General features: G+C 40.9%; 1 protein-coding gene across 18 annotated transcripts in view; it reads right to left on the bottom strand.

The window, feature by feature from the left end:
- AGBL1 (AGBL carboxypeptidase 1) overlaps positions 1-18,796 on the bottom strand; it is a 487,401-nt gene that overhangs the window by 295,317 nt on the left and 173,288 nt on the right. For all 18 annotated transcript variants that reach the window (XR_007379113.1, XR_007379116.1, XR_007379112.1 and 15 more), the window contains one exon: positions 10,854-11,020. Coding sequence is in view for 5 of the 18 variants with exons in the window: in XM_048956254.1 (XP_048812211.1) it covers positions 10,854-11,020 (167 nt within the window). In the remaining 13 variants the exon portion in view is untranslated. The remainder of the gene's footprint in view (positions 1-10,853; positions 11,021-18,796) is intronic.

Here is an 18,796-nt window from a genome sequence, read left to right as displayed (position 1 = left end):
TTGCAGATCCATTAAAAAAATATTAAAATATATATATATAAAATTATTGAAACTAAGGCAATTTTGAGAATCACTTCCATGAAAGCAGGAAGGGACCTTAGGTCCCAGCTTCTTACAGGGACCCTCTGTCTTGCTCCCTGTTTGTGCTGCCCACAAGCTGCCAGCATGACTTCCTCATCCACTCATCTCTCTCTCTTCTATTTTGACCATTCTGGACTAATTAGGTAAAAACTGTCAAGTCAGACATAACACTGAAATCTAAAAAGTGACGTAATTTCTTATGGGCATGCACTTTCACCCAAGAGTCTCTGGTTTCCTTCACAATACCTCTCTGTGACCAGTAATCTTCCAAGATAATTACTTAAAGATAAAATGGTTTCTCCAATAAGCTTCAACTGCAAGGCCCGCAGACAACAATGTGGAAAATATCACAAAACTGATTTTAAGAATTGCTATGCTTTCTCTATTGAAACCATCTTGAATTCCTGTCTTCCTACATGTTAAAGGATAATACATAGAATCACAGAACAACACGAGTTGGAAGTGACCCATAGAGTTCACTGAGTCCAATTCCTGGCTCCACACAGGACCACACAAAAATCAGACCATGTGCCTGAGCACATCAATAGGGAGGGCTCCAGAGAAGGTGATAAAAGTCATTAGAGCAATAAGAAGGCCAGATAATATGAACATCTTTCATGACCAGATGCACAAGAAGAGAGGCGATCATTGTTTACAAAATAACTGGCAATTTAGGTACTCCCAATTATTCTCTCTTACAGCAGAGGACAAAAATGCATTTGCAAAGGTGCAGTTGCATCAGCCCAGCTGATGAAAGGAAACACTTTCTGAGCAACACACAGCTGATCTATAAAACTCAAGAGATAGCAGGGTGCAGTCAGGACCAGGGAAAGATTCAAAAGCATTAATCACTTGTACAGAGAACATTGCAACATTTCATTAGAAAGGATTATTCTTATTATAATTGCTGGGAAAGGCTATAATTTGTCACATTTCTGAGTATAAATAAATAACTGTCTGAAGATAGAAAGGCATTTCCCTACGGGGTGGGGATAGTTTGTAATTGTCCATGATGGCAATTTCTTGCATCTCTCTGAAATCTCTAATGCTCAGCACTGTCATGAAGGATGCCTGACTGGCTGGACATACTACAATGGATCCTGTCTCACAATTCACATATTTACAGATGAAAATACAGGTTATGTGCTACAATGAAAAATAAGTATTAATGCTATGGAAAGCCTGACAAGATGAATCCAGGTAGCAGTACTTTACCCAAATTCTTGGCTGCCCCCTGCAGTTCAAAGGAGATCAAACACTATTTTGGTATTTGGAAGCTTGCTTGCTATTTGAATGCATTGGACTTTTATCTTTTAATGAGATGCTGATGCTTTATGGAAGATACTGTAGAATGGCATCTTCAGAAACAATTCTGAAGTACAGAGTGTGATGTAAAAACTTGTTGAGCAGCCCAGAGAGAACAAACAGATTAGACAGGAATAGATTGAGAATAGATGCTTTCTATTCCTCCTTTTATTCTTTATTTCTAATAATACTGCCCTGATAGCTCTTCTTGAATTCAGTTGCTTCCACTGCTTACTCTTCCTCCAAACTTCAAATCCTCTAACTCTTTCCAAAATAGGGATTTAAGGTAGTAACTAGCTGTTAATGCTAATAGGAAGCCATTATAGTTTAACTGGTGAATAATATGCCATAAATAAAGCTGCTGGTAATGTACTTTCAAATGGTTAAGGATGCAGTTGAAAGTGTAACCACAAAGCCTGCTTCTGTTTCTTTAAAAATGAAACTCATTCTTCCAGAAATTAGCTTTACATCCATCTGAAAAACACAAGTTTTACCAAGAATAAACAGAAGCAGGATTGAGGGACGTATTCAGCAAGGAACTCTAACTGCATCAAAGGGGAAATATGGAGAGAATATGCCCTAATAGCTGTAAACAGCTGTTTTTCTTCTTTCCTCTTACACTGTTCAGAGCCTGCTTCTTCTTTCTGCTCTTGTGGTGGTCAGTGCTTGGCATGTTGTCTTTGCTCAGCCTGCACTACTGATATCTACAGGCTGGCCATGGCCAAAGAGGCACGGGTCCCTCATCTTGTGAGTGAACTTTCCCAATATTCATGGGAAATGGATTTGAGCTTTTAGGCTTGAATTTTTTTCTGTTTTGTAGATGTTAAGTATTCACAGAACCACAGAATGGCTTGGGTTGGAAGGGACCTCAAGGATCATCAAGTTCCAACCCCCTATGAAGAATCCATATGAAGTATTAACTTCATATGATCTTCATCAACACATCTCTACAGGCCGGGCCTAATTCTTACAAATCTTCCTGCTAACATCATGTTAAACCTATATATTTTAATGAATCCCCACTATTTCTGAGGCGATAAAATGAATCGTCAGAGGCTACAGCAACTGGCTTACATGTTTATACCTCTACACATACGTGTTCATGTGCATCGGTACACGTGTGTGCTGGGTCTGAAAACACCAACCTGCACGTATTCACCTCATGTCTCACACAACAGCCCTGCCATGCCCGTCTTTCTAATATCTCGTATGGCAGCAAGCAGCAGGGGCTGCGCGTGAGTCACAGCCACAATACACTGCACAGCCGGAGCCTCTGACAGGATATACAATAGAGCTGAGATGTCAGTGGAGGTGGCTTTGGAGTACTTTAAAAATGCTGTTCAAGTGCCAACTTTCACCTCCAAATATGACACTTTGTTCGCCCACCCGCTTTCGTTCCAAGTGAAATGTTCCTTTTACTGCACTCGACAGCTTTAATTATGAATTTATCTGTCTTTTCTATCCCTATAACTGTTCAGTCTTTCATTTGTCTTGCTAAGATTTTTGATATGCTCCTAGATAGAAGTTGTATACTGTCACCATGGTACAAGTGGCCTGGTCAGACTCTCATTTGCAGGCTGGGCATCAGACCAAAACCTGCAATAAGCTGTTCGCCTCGAAAGCACAAATCTCGTGTGTTCCCTCTGCAGAGAAAGAATGCAGAGAAAGGGACACAACGTGCCTAGGAGTGTCATTACATCAGAACCACTATGTTTTCCTTTGCTCTTATTGTCTGAGAAACTTAAATACATATAATATTCTGACCTGAGGAAAACATGGTGGTTTTACTGAGGCTTCAGCTCCTTCTATCATATTTTGCCCATGACAGGAGACCTTCATTTTAAACAGCAGCAACACGTGTAACACTGTCACCAGCAATACTGTGCAGGACTGCAAGGCTTTGATGCTAGTGATGTGTGGGAAAGCAATCCACCTAGCTCCACAATAATGTTACATGGAGTTCCCCAACACTGCCTCTTAAACACCCAATCCATGGTCAATCCAAAATGTCACATCTTGCAGCATTCAAAATGACCAGAAGTCTAAACAGATCAATCCTTTCATTATCCTTTGTGCCTTCTAGAAAAGATTCTATCCTGTTCCATGGTCAGTGCTACCCTGGTCTGTAAAGGTCATCTCAGGGAAGTGCACACCCCTCATAATCCAGTCTTTTGGGGGATATTTCATAACTTCATTAATTACTTCTGAAGCAATCAGCACTGTATTTCTATCCTAGCACGTGAAGGGACCCAATAACTTTTATATTTCCAGTTAGATTTTAAGGGAAAAGGGCTGCACTACAGAAATACAGATGCTCCTAATCAATACGAAAATGTCTAATACCAGACAGTAGCAATGTGCCTCACAGAAAGGGCAATGCAGAGCCCATTTGTTCTGCTGGATATATACAAGTTCATTATTGGTACTCCAGTCAGATCTGTACGTGTACAGTAATTTGAATAACCTCAGACATGATAGCGTGCAGTCCTTCTGTGATTCCTTTTTCTGCCATTTGCTCTTTTTCTCTCATTCCTTCCTGCTGCTGTTTAAATTGCTATTATTAGCTATTAAATGATAAATGAATTACCTCTGAAATAAGCATGAATAATTGTTCCCAGCCTGAGATAGGCTGGGGCTGGTATTTGATAACAATCAACAAAAGCTGTGCAGCTCCCAAGGTTATTTCATAATAATAATAAAAATCAATAGGAGGAAAATAGGGACAGCTCCAGAAAGTGTTAATGAAAAGTTGCTGAATTACAGTGGCTCACCTGTGCACAGCTACATAAAAGCCTTCTGAATACCAAATACATTAATTATAGACTGCATTGCTTGGCTGAACCTCCAAAGAATTCATTGGGCTTGTATTCTCCCACTAACAAAGGAGAGATGCTGAAGAGTGCTGGATGAGAAGGATGAAGAGAGGGAGGGATGGAAGAAAGTTCATGTTCTTATTTAGAAAACACGATTATCAATACATACACTGACAGTCAAGTCTGAACCTTGTAATAGATCTAAATCCAAAATCAGAGGTGTTTCTGCTCAGTAGCAGCACATCGAGGTTTTAGGTCAGACCCTGGACAGCAAGAAGATATTCCTCTTTTGCAGCATCTGTATGAAAGATCGCTGTAAAGTATACATTTAGAGTATTTGAGCAATACCTCCTGGTAGTCATAAACTTATTCTGACTCCTTACAGTAATGTGAGTCCACTCCGGAACCTGTCTTCAGCTGTTCTCATAGCTGACACACTCCGTTACTGTTAGAAGTTAGATGTGCCTTGAAGAGTTACATGAAATACATTAGCAGCTCCTTTTGCCCCATGTTCTATGCCACTAACGTGACACAGTGTGGCAAACGTGACAAATGGCTTATTGGGTAAATCCAATCACCATCATCATGCCCTTTTTGCTCAGGCATCCAACTACAGAAATGTCATATTCATAGATGTTCCAAAAGCAGCAGAAACTTCAAATTCCTTTACTAGCAGTACAACCTGTGACTAAGCTAAAAAATGGAATCAATAAACAACTTCTTCTTCTGAAAGCTGCCACAAGATATTTAATGTCTACAGATGATCAAGGTTAAAAATGTTCCAAATCTTTACTTAAAGAAAAACGAACATTCAATCAAACAGAAATCTGAATCAAAACTGCTAGATAATTCCTGCTGACATTTTCCAGGGAATTAGATTCACAAAATGATGAAAGAGGGCTTTCATCTTCATGCATGTGTCAGAGGACTCCCCAGAGTCCAACCATCCAGCCTGCCCCAGTGGACCAGATGCCGAGCCTGCTGGAACTGCAAGGAGATGGGGGCATTTGGGAGGGTGAAGCATTGCCTTGCACTCAAACACTCCAGCTGAAATTTCTTCCAGTTCATATAATTCAAAAACAAAAACAAAACAAAAAAACTGTAACAATGAATGAAACCCACATTCACCTGCAAGCACAAGACGACACAAACCAGGAAGCAAAGGAGCCATTTGCCATCACTGTACAGAATTAGCATGCCGTATTTCTGCTGTTCAAAGATATGCTAAAGATGCCTGAACTGAAATCAACATGCCACGCTCCTTCTTTGTTCTTCTGCTGTTTGAACTTCCCACTTTTGGGTCTGCTTTGCTCTATTCTGATCCAAATGGCATTTTGGCCAAATAGCTTAAAAGATGAGTGGGGTTGCTTGCACAGCCATAATCAGGGGAGGATGCATTACAGAGAAGAGATGGGAAATCCAACAGTTCAATACTATCCAGGATTTTGATGGTGCATCAATGCAGTATAGGAGAAGAGCAAGCACAGTTCCAAACGATCTACAAATCCTTCTTGTCAATTATTGGATTTGCCATTCACTCACCGACCATTTTAACTGCTCATTGCATGGAAGATGAAAAGATTACATCTGGACAGAGGGCCACGGTAGTGATTAAGCATTCTGCCTTTGATTAATATCACAGTTAGGTATATTTACCATCTGGGGCAGAGAGAAATTTGGCTCTGCTCAAGAAACATAAGAAATTACAAAGAAACACAAGAGATGAATAATATCTGAGTCAGCAGAAAACACTTAATGACTTTGCAAGGGTCTGCCTCAATATGTAAGAAACATCTCCCAAAAAAAGGGCTACAATTGCTGCAGTATTTGCAAAACACTCCCAGGCATAAATGCAAAAAGAGAATGAAGGAACGTGCCATCCATTCAAAACATGAGGAAGAAGGGGAAAACACCTTTAACAAGGGAATGATCTTGCTTTCTCAAACCTGTTCTAAGTGAGCAGTCACTTCTCATCCTCTTTGTGGTCATGAAAAATGTGTAGTTACCTGGGCAGCACTGACTTAAAGCCCAATTGTTTCATAGCAAATGAGGCATGAAACTTATTATCAAAAAACATGATGTCTGAAGTACATGCTGTCATTTCATTTTCCCAGAAGAGAGCTTCCAAACGCCTGAACTGAATGCAAGGCATGGTGGGAGGCTGGAAATACAAAAATTAGTGGTTCTTCTTGAGCAAAAGCACATTTCTGAAGCCAACATCTACAACACTGTATCTTTAGGAATTCAGAGAGTAAAATGCCTCTATGATCAACTGACACATTACCTTGTTTTTTAGAAGAGGGCTGCCAAATGCAGGAAACTCTCCACATATTTGACCTTTGACCTTGGCAGAATGGTCCTTAAAACTGGCCTCGTTGCATGCTGGTGGAGAAATAGGGGTTTTTTTGCATCAAATAACTATAAAAAGTTCATGAAAAGAAAAACCCACAAGCTAAGTTCTTCAGTAGGTCTTGTGCAACATGAGGGTGATGATGCCTGAACAAGTGTGAGAGTTAAGGAGAAATGTCCCAGGGGCACTGGATGCTAATTAAAAGCTGGCTAATACCTTGAACGATTTCACCACTAGACAGGCAGCCCCTTTACTGGACTTTCCCCAGCTTTAGAAAGGTACAGCGTTGAGTAGGAAGTAGCTTTCTGTGGAGAGAGAGTATCTGAGTAAGGAACTTGCAGTTTACTGTAGAGATTTCAGAGTTAAACTATTTCCAAACAGTCAAGCACTTTCAGGTAATCCAGAAATCCTATGATCTCACTGCATCTCATGGCAATAATCTCAGTTGTTACCTGTTGGCTTTTAAGGCAGCCTTAAGAAGGGCAAATATCTATCCTGGTAACTAAGTGGAGCTTGGAAAAGTCCTGAATGTGCTTAGTTTCTATCCATCCCATGAGCTTCAGTGACACACAGGCAGAAAGCAGCTCTTCCCTGCCCCTGTACCTGCAGCCATCACACATTAAGGCTCTGATGTATCTTATGTATGTATCTACCTTATACTTCACCTTTTGGCATGATCATGAGACAGCTGCCACATAGACCTCAGAGAACCAGTGACAAAGAGCTTTTACATGAACTTCATGCTGCCCAAAGATTTCCAGGCTCTGGGGGAAATACTCTACTGTTCTGTTAGCGAGCCCGAGAGATGAAAATTCAACTCCCCTTTTACTTATTTTCAAATGCAGCTACTTTGTTACTGTGCCTCTCCTGGGAACTTATTCCACAGTTAATGCTTGTGAATGACTTCATTTACGGTTCATGCTAGACTGAGGTCAAGAAGAAATTCTGGCTTATGTTCCAAAATGTATCTAGTTAGGACCACTAAAGGTTTAGTACACCTTTCTTTGGCTCACTGGAGACTGTACACTGAACACTATGAGATCAGGTGGGAGAAATCCCCCATTCACACCAGGATGCCTCCACTACACCAGTCACTTCCCCAGCAGCTATTACCTTGCTTCAATTTACTGCTCAGTGACTCTGACAGAGCAAATAGTTTATTCTAGAATAGTAGCCAGGTCCAGCCTGCTCCTTCATCCTCCTCACAGCAGTAGTGGAAAAGTAAGGCTGCAAGACGCCCTGAGCAGAGAGAGCTCTAAGAGGAAAATTAAAAGACACATCCACTTATAAAAGCTGACAGGTGAAAATGTTTGCTGTTGTAGGGAGATGCTGAGATGCCAAGTCAATGCCACGCACACCAGACACCATGACAAAAAAGACACAAATGCAGAACATGAACTGTAGGGGTTTTATAACAGAAGAGACCTCTGACTTGTGATCTATGTACCTTTGCCATGAGACATTTCATCTGGAAGTCAGGTCTGTCCAGTACTGGATTAACTTCTCTTTCCATGGCTTGACCTGTCACCCAAAGTACTATAGACATGGGCACTCAGAAATGCACACTTAGAAAATTAGATAGACGTATTTAACATAAGCACTGTGCAATGAATCTCACTGATAAGCTGTAGTGGTCAGTGCAATTTCAGCCTGCCTTCTGCAAAACAAAATCCTACCAACTAAATAACGATTGTATTTTCATCAAGGTCGAGCGATAGTCTTCATTTTCTTTTGACACTGTTAATCCTGCTCTGATAGGAAACATCCATATGTGTATCCTTCTCTAGACGTGTCAGCAAGACAGTTTTCTGCAATACACTTCAACAGAAACAAACATTAGCTGCAGTCGGTGCCACTGTCTCCCACTTAAACACCCACTGTTCATTACACAGTACAGAATTCTGGCAAAGGGATTGCCTGCAAGGTATTTAAACAACTTCTGCTCACAGTGTAAAGCACGCAAGACATCCCACACCATAACCACGTAGAGCACTCTGTGTTGAACCTGCAGGCCCCAACTTTAACTCTGCTTTGGCAAAGGTACAAAAATAATTTGGGTATTTCCATCCTCACAAGAAGAAAACACACAAAGTACTCAAGGATGCTGTGCATCTTTGTGATAACTACTTCCTGCTCCTTAAACCTCCTAGACTTGGAAAAAGCAGACTGTAATTTCCATTGACATAGTGACACACCACCAGTAAGCAGAAAGACTCTGGTGACCTCCTTGTGCTACCTAAAAGGAGAAAAACTGGACTTCATCTTTACAAAGTAAGATTAGACTGAGTGGTACCCCAAACTGCAACCTCCAGAGAAATGTTTTGATGGATAATCATTTTTTTTTATTTCAAAGTCTATGAGTTATTTTATTTCAAAGTCTGAGCTGGGGGGAGAGGCCTGGATACAGCTGCTCTCCTGCCCATAGCAGTGTCTTCTCTGTATTCTGCATTCTTCCTTTGGTTCCTAGGCCTCCTATTCCCACTAAAATCAAATTATGCAATTCTCTTGGCGAGACTCAAAGAAACCCAGAAGCAAAATTTTAATTTTCTGAATCAGAATCAATACACTGCACAATCATTTTCAATGAATTATTTATCATAAAATAGAATATGCTTACAAACCCCTTGGTCCCCGTGTCTCCCTTTTCCTGATCTCTCGCAGAAAACCTCCTGCAATATGACGAATCTCTAGACAGGAGCAAACAATGCAATGTTTACTTGTACTATAAATGCCAACTAATCACACCTAACCCATCAGAACTCCATAAACCTGCAATTCTACCCAGTGAAGTGAAAGCAAACAAGTCACCATCACACTGCCTTTCAGCAGTGGCACTCCATCCCCAGATGACACGGAGTTACTAACGCTGGGAAACCATGAAAGGACAGAGTGCTTTGCTTTCAACCACCACAAACGTGTCTGGAATGGTATGGGAGCTTTACAAGACGAGGGATTTTTCTTTAATTGTTAACTTCTTTAAAAGTATTTGTCATTGGAGAGTGTCTTATTGCTATATTGGTAAAGGTCCATTACCTACACAACATCAGGAAAAATGAAATGAATGCTCACTAACATGAAATCAACCACAGAAAAAGGTAATGGGAAACTGCACAAATGAGAGAAAGTGCTCACAGAGTCAGTATGACCAGATGGCTTACTTTCAGTGTTTGGGGCAAGTCAAAGTTCAATATTTTCCTTCCCAGAAGTTATTTTCATGCAAAAGCTTTTCTAGCTCTAATTCAGAACTGAAATTTTGATTTATATCTCAAACCCATCTACCTGGCCAGGCTTCAGTAGTTCTCTCTAATGACACACCAACAATTTGTCGGATGGCTGTCCACAATACTGAAACCATTTAGGATACATGCTAATTGCTTCATTTATGTGTTCCTATGTACAAGCGAGCACAGCTATACCAAAGGAATGTCTCTATATTTTAGTTCTCTTTTTTTCATTGTTCCCCATAAACATTAAAAACCACGAACAAGCTTGTAAGAATGGTTTCAGGCATGAGGAACAGGTGGTGCTAATGTCAGTTAAGTATTCCTGCAGGGGGAAGACTGGAAGCTTGCTGTAAATTATGGGGGCATTTCTGCAACAGAAAAATTGGCTTTTCATTGATGAAGCTGGAAGCACTCTTTGATAACAAACCCACTGGGAGATTCAAATCATATCACATCGCTAAGTTTTTCTTTCTCCATTTGTCTTGAAAAAACATTACTGCAAGTGTAAGTGCTTGCATGTAGCGCTAAGAAGAGGATGGTTTAGTAAGACCACATACATCTCTGCTTCATTACAGCTGAAGCATCCCACAGTCTGACATCCAGGGCAAATTCCCCATATACTTACACTGAGGCAACCTCACTTGCATAGATCCCACTGAACATAGGAAACTAAGAAATGAATTTTTCAATTTGATAAAAAAAAAACCTCCTATGTGATTGTTTGGATAATGACATCATCACATGCACCAAAAGTCAGAAACCTATGCTTTATATGTCTGTAGGATTGGTGCTGTGAAGAAAAGAGGAATGACTGTGTGAATCCTTGCAGAATCAGGCATATAAATTTCTAAATTATACCATCAAAGCCCTTTACTAATCTTCAGTATTAGTTCCCAGTGCTATAGCACTTGGAGAACATCTTCCCTGTAGGTGATTGTCTCCACAGAGAGATATGAGCTGGACAGAACATCACCTGAAACTTTGGTTTCCTGCTGATGAATTACTCTGGGACAGTGCCATCCATATGCTCAAGTAATAATTTGAGAGGAAAATGAAAATCACAAGAAAACTGTCACTGACCTTTGTGCCCGGTCTGTTATTGTTATTTCTTCCTCCAGATCTAGGAGTAGTGCTGCCTGAGCCATCACCTTCTTGCTGCAGGGCAAGGATTTGAGGTGCAGAATGAGCAGAGCAAGGCAAAACTTGCTTCCCATCTCCTCCAGCTCTTGAGTTCCCAGTTGCAAGCCCTGGTGGAAAAAGTAGGAAGTTTCATTGCTGAGTGTACAAACTGCAGGTGTTGGGAGATTGTTTTTCAAGAGGACAGTTCTTAGTTTTCTTCCTCCCAACTGAACGAGGTGTTTGTTTGCTTTCTATACATGCAGAAATTTCAGTTATTCATGAATTCAATGACAGCATTTGTTCTACAAGATCTATTCAAAATAGCTTCTATTTTACAACTGGGGAAACAGAGGCAAGTAGCATAAAAGTTGTCATTGTAAAAATTAGACTCATACCCAAGGAGGATCTGACTAAATACAAATCATTATGTCTTATTTTTTCTTTCTCTCTGCAGAAGTGTCATCTCCCTAAGCAATGGGAAACAAATAGGTTTTATAACTGAAAATACTGGGCAGTGGCAGAGATTAAAGAAAAACAGTGAGGAGGGGAAGGAGGGAAGATCTTTAACAAGTTATGAATTGTTTTTTTAAGAAAATCAATTACAAAGTAATTGCAAAATAACAAACAGCTCTGAGGAATTTCTCGGTGTATTAAAAGCTTATGTCTCTTGTAAGGATGTGCAGGCAAAGAAATGCACAGACAGGATTGGGATTACCAACATCACCTTTCTAAGAGGACTCCTTCAAGCTGTGGATCCTCACTTGGAAGAGCCCTGACTTTGACAGTCTATGCATGCTTTTACACTAAGTAAAAAAATACAGATCTAACAAAAAAGTAACAAGGCCTACACAGGAGTAATCCGGCGTAATTACTGGTAGTTTCTCACAAGCAGTGAGATGGCAAGAGACCAAAAAACCCCCAAAGCACAAAAGAATCGCTGGAAAAAAAAAAAATAACCCTAAGAAACTGCAAAATCCCTCATCTTTGGCATTTAGTGATCACATCATGTGTTACTCCTTAATGCTATCACACCAGGGGTCGAATCAATTGCTCAGCAATTGCTGCCTTTGTCAGTATCAGCCCTGTGTGCTTTTGAAGCACAAACCACCTCTGCAGCCAACCTTCTGACAAGAACTCCAGTCCCATTTCCAAGACTGTTTCCTTAGCAACTGCCACAAGTCCACGTTCACAGCCCTGGCAGCAGCCACAAGCACGGTGTGTGCTCCATCCAGCATGGCCTGCACTTGACCCTCCACTCAGTGTTTGTTAGTAGACATCTTACCGGTAACAGAGCCAATATAATATATTCCAGTAACCCATAACAGGGGGCTGAGCTCTGATCTCATATTTCTTAGTAGTTTGTTTTGCTTTTTAAATTTTTATATGCTTCCTGTTTAACGTTGCATTTGTAACTTCCCTAGGATCTTCTGCAGAGCTGAGAGAAAACGGGAGCCAACAGCATGCAGGTGGATGGAAGAAAGATGTTTCTCAGGTGACCATCTACAGCTCCCTTGTAATGCTTTTTTTTGGTTTATGTTTGTTAGAGGCCACAAAGTACCTCACAGGGTGAAAGCCTCCGCTTCAACTCCAGCAGGTCCAGAATGTACAAAGAAAATCTAGCATTACAGAAGCCCTATCTGATAACAAATACATTTTCCTGTAGTAATACATTGAAATTCTACTTCTTTTCTGAAACTCTATGAGTAAATATGAATAGGTAATTATAATGATGAACAGGAACAAATAATGCATTATTTTGAGCTCAAACAACACTGAGTGGTTGGACAGCTAGATAAACAGAGGACATGCCTAAAAGAGCACACAAACAATATGAGAAAACTGAGCCTCACTACCAGGCAGGCCTGAAGGACTCTGGAGAACTGACTTCTGCTCTCAGAAAGTCTCTTAAATATCTTTAAAGCAGTCAGCAAATCTCTAACATCATTTCTTCTCCCATCCTAATCACCTATACTGCAAGCTTTGCTAAGTAAGAGCCAGGTACAATGAACTATAGTAATTATTAATAATGATAAGAAAACAGATGAAGAGGCTTCGAGGAACCAATGGTCATTAATACAAAACAGCTCTACATGGATTCCTAACTTTCATTATTTTACTTCAGAAGACATTTTAGTGTGCCAGAGTTACAGTCAGCAGGTAGAAGTGGTGACATTTCTGAGCAAAAAAATGTCACTTCCACAGCAGAAGAGTTATTCTCTCAGGGCTAAAAAATACAAAGGACATCTTGGGGCTTTCCCTGGGGTGTATCTCAGGGTCCTGCTTCCAAGGCCTAGGCAGCACACTAAATACCTATCGATCCAGGAGATGCGAATAGTGACATTGCTAAAACTCAGCCTGTGGGCTTACGATTCCCTGGGGTTTTATTCAGATATGAAGAGGCCTTAAGAAACTATGAACAGAGAAGTAATAATAATAAAACTATAATACACCTGAGAAGCCTCAGACAGTAACTGCTCATGCTCTGAAGTTAGCTGCTGTATGATGGATCCATATTGCTTTCAGAGCAGTCAGCTTGGGAATAACAGCAGGAAACCTCAGCTAGAACATTACAAGTTAACACATTTAATTCACCTCGAACACAGGCAGACTTATTTTCTAACTCAGAAGATGCTCTCCCTCTTCTTCCTCAGCTCTCAGCAGAGGTTGGGGCTGAAGCTGCATAGGTGACTACCATTAAAGTGAAGATGTTGGCAGAACTGACGTATCAAACTAATGGCATTGATGATATCTGCCAGCAGTGCCACGAGCTGGTGCTCTGGTTAGGATCCAGCCCCTCTTGCATTGCTTGAAAGGGATTTCCCTCGTAGCTCTGCAATACACATGGCTGTAAAAAATGATCAGATAATGCTGAAAAGTTGTGAAAAAATTATACAAGAGATAAAGAAAGAGAAGTGGTGAACTTTGGTTTTGATTAAGAAGCTGGTGGGAAGCACGCATCCACGGCAGTGAAGCTGCGTTATTTCTACTCACAGTGACAATATATAATCCATTTGCCACTACTGTACAGGAGGAAGCTGTTCTACCTGTCAGCAGGTTCTCTGCTATGCCCTGAATCCTCAGTGACCCTATCCTTCTCTATCACAATGCCTTATTGCTCTGTCCTCCTTTGGAAGCATCTATATGAGAAGCGGAGCACAGTGCAGTCTTCCAAGCCAGCAAAACCTAAGCAAAGTCTGAATCAAAAAACTGCACCAGAAAGCTGCAGACAAGATCATCAGTCTTAATTAGTTTAGGCTCAGAGATATGCTAACAAAGCTATTCTACTTTGATGATCAGCTCATATCTTTGCACAGTTCTTGCTCTTCGCAACGTGAAAGTACCAGTCTGGATCAGCATCGGCTTGATACATCACGCTCTGCTGCACAATACAAATATGCCCACTGGTCCCATGGGCCCCCTCATGCAAGTCTTTTAAAGGCATAATGATTAAAGGATAACAGGTTAATCATTTCCTGGCTATTATAAAGAATAATGGAGCTAAACATTTTTTGCTAATCTCTTCTCATTTTTTCATACCACAGCAGACAGTACGGTAAGAGACATCACCTAGTAACTCTCTAATATTTGGATGTGTCTTAATACATTATTTTGTGGGAAGAAACATTCCAGAGGAACTCAACATGGCTAATCAGGTGAATTAAATGGACACAGTCTGTTAGCTCTTGGTCTAGTTAGACCAATACATTTCTTCTCTTATCTGCCAAAACTGTTTTTATTATAACAGCTAGGGCAGTGAGGTGTTCACCTGCATCTCCTAATTGACACTGTGTCACAGTAATAGAAAACATGGAAGGAGGAAAAAAAATAAAGCTATTCTGTGATTTATCATTTGGCCAAGATAATGGCAATAAAAACTCTCCTAATGAAAGTTGATGAAATCATACCGGAAAAACAGTTCATTCACATTCAGCACTGATGCATCAACTATATACTCACAACTAAATGCTTCCAATGTCTCTCAATTTGCCCAAAAACACATCACATGCTAAAAGACAATGTAACAGGAAAACTTCATTATTCATTACTCATATACTTTAAACAATCCCACAGCCAAAGGCAGCAAGAGCTTCATAGCACAGATATTGTTGAAGAAGGTGGAAGGACTCCAAAAGTTAAATGAGAAATTTCTCTCTCCAGCAGGGTAGCTAGAGCTGCAGTTAAACTGGAGTTGAAAGATATTAATAAACGCAAGTAGACAACAGATTTCAGAGCCATCATTTTTCTCTTGCATTCAGAGAAAAGGGATCTTTGGCATGCAGTATGGTCACTTTTGGGCACTGTTCAATCCTTGAGGCAATATTTTTTCCCTGCAAACTTACTTCCAGTCAACACATACACACACATGCAGAGTATTCTCTGCATCTCAATAGCTTTACACATGCACAATGGTTATGCCCTAAGGCTGAGTATAAATAAATTGACAGTCTGGTTTCCCACTAATTCCATCAGTGAGCTCTCCATCGGAATACTAATAGAAACTGTTTTGAGGCTGTACAGGATAAACCACACAGCTGAAAGAAACATTTGGTGCCTGGTGCCTGCAGCTGAAATTTTAGCCCGGGCCAGCCCCAAAAGACAGTGTTCTTTAAACCCCTGTGAAAGAAAACATGCTGACACACATTGGGGAACCAGTTATTGAGATGAGGACAGTGGGGAACGAGCCAGCTTTTCTCATGCCTCAGAGATCCCTAAGCAGTAGGTATGGCAAGCAGAACAGACAAAGTTTAGGGGATGGAAATTTGGGCCAAAAGATTTCAAAGGGATTAGGGAAGCAGAAAAGGCTGAAGAGAAAGAAAAAAATCAGGTAGCAGGAATTTCTAGAAAGATGAGAGGGGTTGGAGTTAAAGACAGAAGATAAAAGGACTGGAGAGATAAAAGGATGAGAAAGAGGGAGGGGTGGTTGAGGTCAGTGGATGCTGATACAGAGGAATGATAACAAGAGGAAAACTAATGGAACCCTCAATCCCCATCTCACTGTTGGAAAGGTGAGCCTCACTGTGAACGTCAGTCCCCGCTATGCTTAGTACTTTGGCCACTGGGTGAGGAAACAAGGCGCCTTCCAGCTTGCCTTCAACCCACTCTGAAAATCTGCTGAATTTGGCTGGTGTTCTGATTCAGCTGGGACTGAGCAAGCTTCTTTGTTTTGGTACCCAAGAATGGGTTATTGATTTGTCATTCAAATGGACTCTTTCCCTGGCTAAAGATGCTAACAAGGCAAGATTATTCAAGGGATGGAGGGAAGCAGATCAGAAAGGAGAAAGAGGCCTGAAAGGCCTGCTAATAAGAGAACTGAGGATTTAGCAAACAGTAAAACTGGTGGTCAAGTTCTACTTATTTAGATAGCATAGAAAACCATCCAAGGTGAGCACAAGGATGGGACTACATTCTCATCACCCTCCCTCAGAGACTGCACACTCACACACAGCAGTAGTGGTTGGGTAAGGAATGCTTCTATGCTTGTTGTATGCTGGTACACCTCTTCTGCGCTGCTCCACGAGACCAAAGGTAGTACAGGGTACCTGAATGTTTAGTTTTGCCAAATCACTTTTTGGGTATCACTGGGACAAATGTATACATTTATGTCGGGCATAACTGTGAAAAGTGGCAGAATCAGGAATAAAAGATGGACAAAAATAGAACGCACAACCAAGATATTCTCCCCTATGTAGACAAGCCATATAGGTAAACATTATTCCTTGCAGAGCTCTTGTTTTCCAATAAAGTTGAGTAGTAGACATTGGTCTTCTGTCTCATCCATTACCATGTGACATCCTAGGGAAGTATTTCTAGGCTCCAGATGGACCCAGACCTAGCATTAAAGATTATCCCTCACTGCAGAGGCTGAGCAATCTTTCACCACTTCCCACAGTGTCTTCTCAAACACAACCTAAGAGGCTGAACGAACAATATGCGAAGGCAGAACGGAGCACTTCAGAGGAGCCTGTGCTGTTTTGCAAAGACTGGGTCAGCAGTCTCTGAAGTTCTGATCTAAGGATTACTCTTGTAGGAAGAAGTCTACCTGCATGATCCGGTTCAAATGGTTATCAGTACATCATGCATATCTCACATTACCAACTAGCCATAATGCACGTGGAGGAGACAGGAGGAAGACATGGTACTGAAGGTCCAGAGGGCAAAGAACAAAGGTAGTAGGAATTGTCAGTATGCTTTTGTTGTTGTCATTGTTTGTTTGTTAATTAGGGAAGAAAAAAAAACCAGAAAATAAATAAAAAAATAAGTGCTATTTCCTGAAAGAAAACAAATACCACTCCAGATAATCAACTCTCCTACTTGGCAGACAAGAAGTAGAAATGGGGAAACCATTCAAGGTCATACAGTGATTCTGGGCAGTGCGAGAAAAGAAAGCTGTTTGATACTGGTGACAACCAAGTGCTTTGTTTAAGAAAATTCCTTTCTTTAATGCAGGTCCCAGTATTGGCAACAGGCTAACTGGCATTACCCCATCTGACTGTGCCTTGAACATTCATCTGTAGTCTACCCACGACTTTCTCTCACGCATATACCTTCTGCTATGTGAACTCTGTGGAACCTGGAACAAGTCACAGACAGGTTATAGCCTGAGGTGCCTGAAGATTAAATGTGAGGTGGAGCTCTAAGTACATCTGAGAGTCTGTGTCAAATGAATTAGCTCATAAAAGCAGTCTGGGAAAGCAAGAAGTTGAATTTTTGCAAGTCCTAAATTGGCATTTTAATCCCTGGATCACTTTTCCTCCCTCTCTACTTCCACTTCTCTGCTTGTATGAGTAACTTCAGCATACAGAAAAGTGAGCAGACTCCAGGCCCACCCAAGCATTTTCAGCTATGAGTTTAACCCATTTGGCCATATTTCATCGTGGGAGTAAAATAATTTCCTAATCCTGGCTGGTGATCACTACATGCTTGGGAACAAAAGGATTTATGATGTTTATTCTGGCTAACGTAAATACAGATGCTATTCAGAAAGTGTCTAACCTGTTTTGAACATTCTTAATACAGCATTTGTCTCCATAACGTCATTCACTATCAGGTTCTCCTGGTTAATTATGTGTTATATAAAGAAGCAATTGTATCTTTTCATGAAACGCCCTCCATATTGTTTTACATTACACAACGCCTTGTTATTTTTCTGTGTGGCTTTAAAGTAGAGTAAGTATTTACAATAACAATACTGGGAAATTCCACAGTAGATTTTATTTTGAAATTCACTATGCTATAATCTGCAATGCAGGAAGCTTTGAAGCCTTCCCCTCTCCCTCTGATAAAATACATGCTATTCTGCCTAACCCAAAGGTGATGAAAATATGTACTGACCAAAACCATACAGCAAGGCTAGCGTGCTTTTCTTCCCCATCCAAAATAAGACCCCAGGATGGATCACGGTATCACTTTTGCACCAACATAATGATAAAGGCACTAGAGTGCATTTAGCAAGAAGCCAGCACAGCATGACCCAGACATCACAGCATGCTCCAGCCTGATAGCTGTCTGCCCCACAGGATCTCTGGTGCTCTGTTCCCATGCTAGCACATTACAGACACAAGCAGACCAGCAAAGCTGCATGATGGCCTTGCAGCAATGTTACATGGAGTGGAATTTAATGGGGTGGCGAGTCTGCTTCCTGCTATGCCGCCACCAAATATCCACATCGCTGTGAAGCCTCTCCCCAGCAGTGCTGAGTGTTACTGCTGACCTCTCTGCACTCCTTCCCTTTCTCTCTCTATAGCTCCAGTATCACTAATACTCTCCCATATCGAAGCTGCCTTCCAGGCCACTAAACTCCTTCCTGTGCTTTCTCTAGCCCCCCTTTCATTATTTTTCTCTCTTACAAAGAAAATAACCCATAACACACACAGTAGTCCAAAGGAGGTACTACCATTCACATC

This window comes from Lagopus muta, chromosome 10, assembly GCF_023343835.1.
Source record: "Lagopus muta isolate bLagMut1 chromosome 10, bLagMut1 primary, whole genome shotgun sequence".
NCBI lineage: Eukaryota > Metazoa > Chordata > Aves > Galliformes > Phasianidae > Lagopus > Lagopus muta.
The sequence above is the reverse complement of the archived record's forward strand: the minus strand, read 5'-3'. Positions and strand labels throughout refer to the sequence as shown.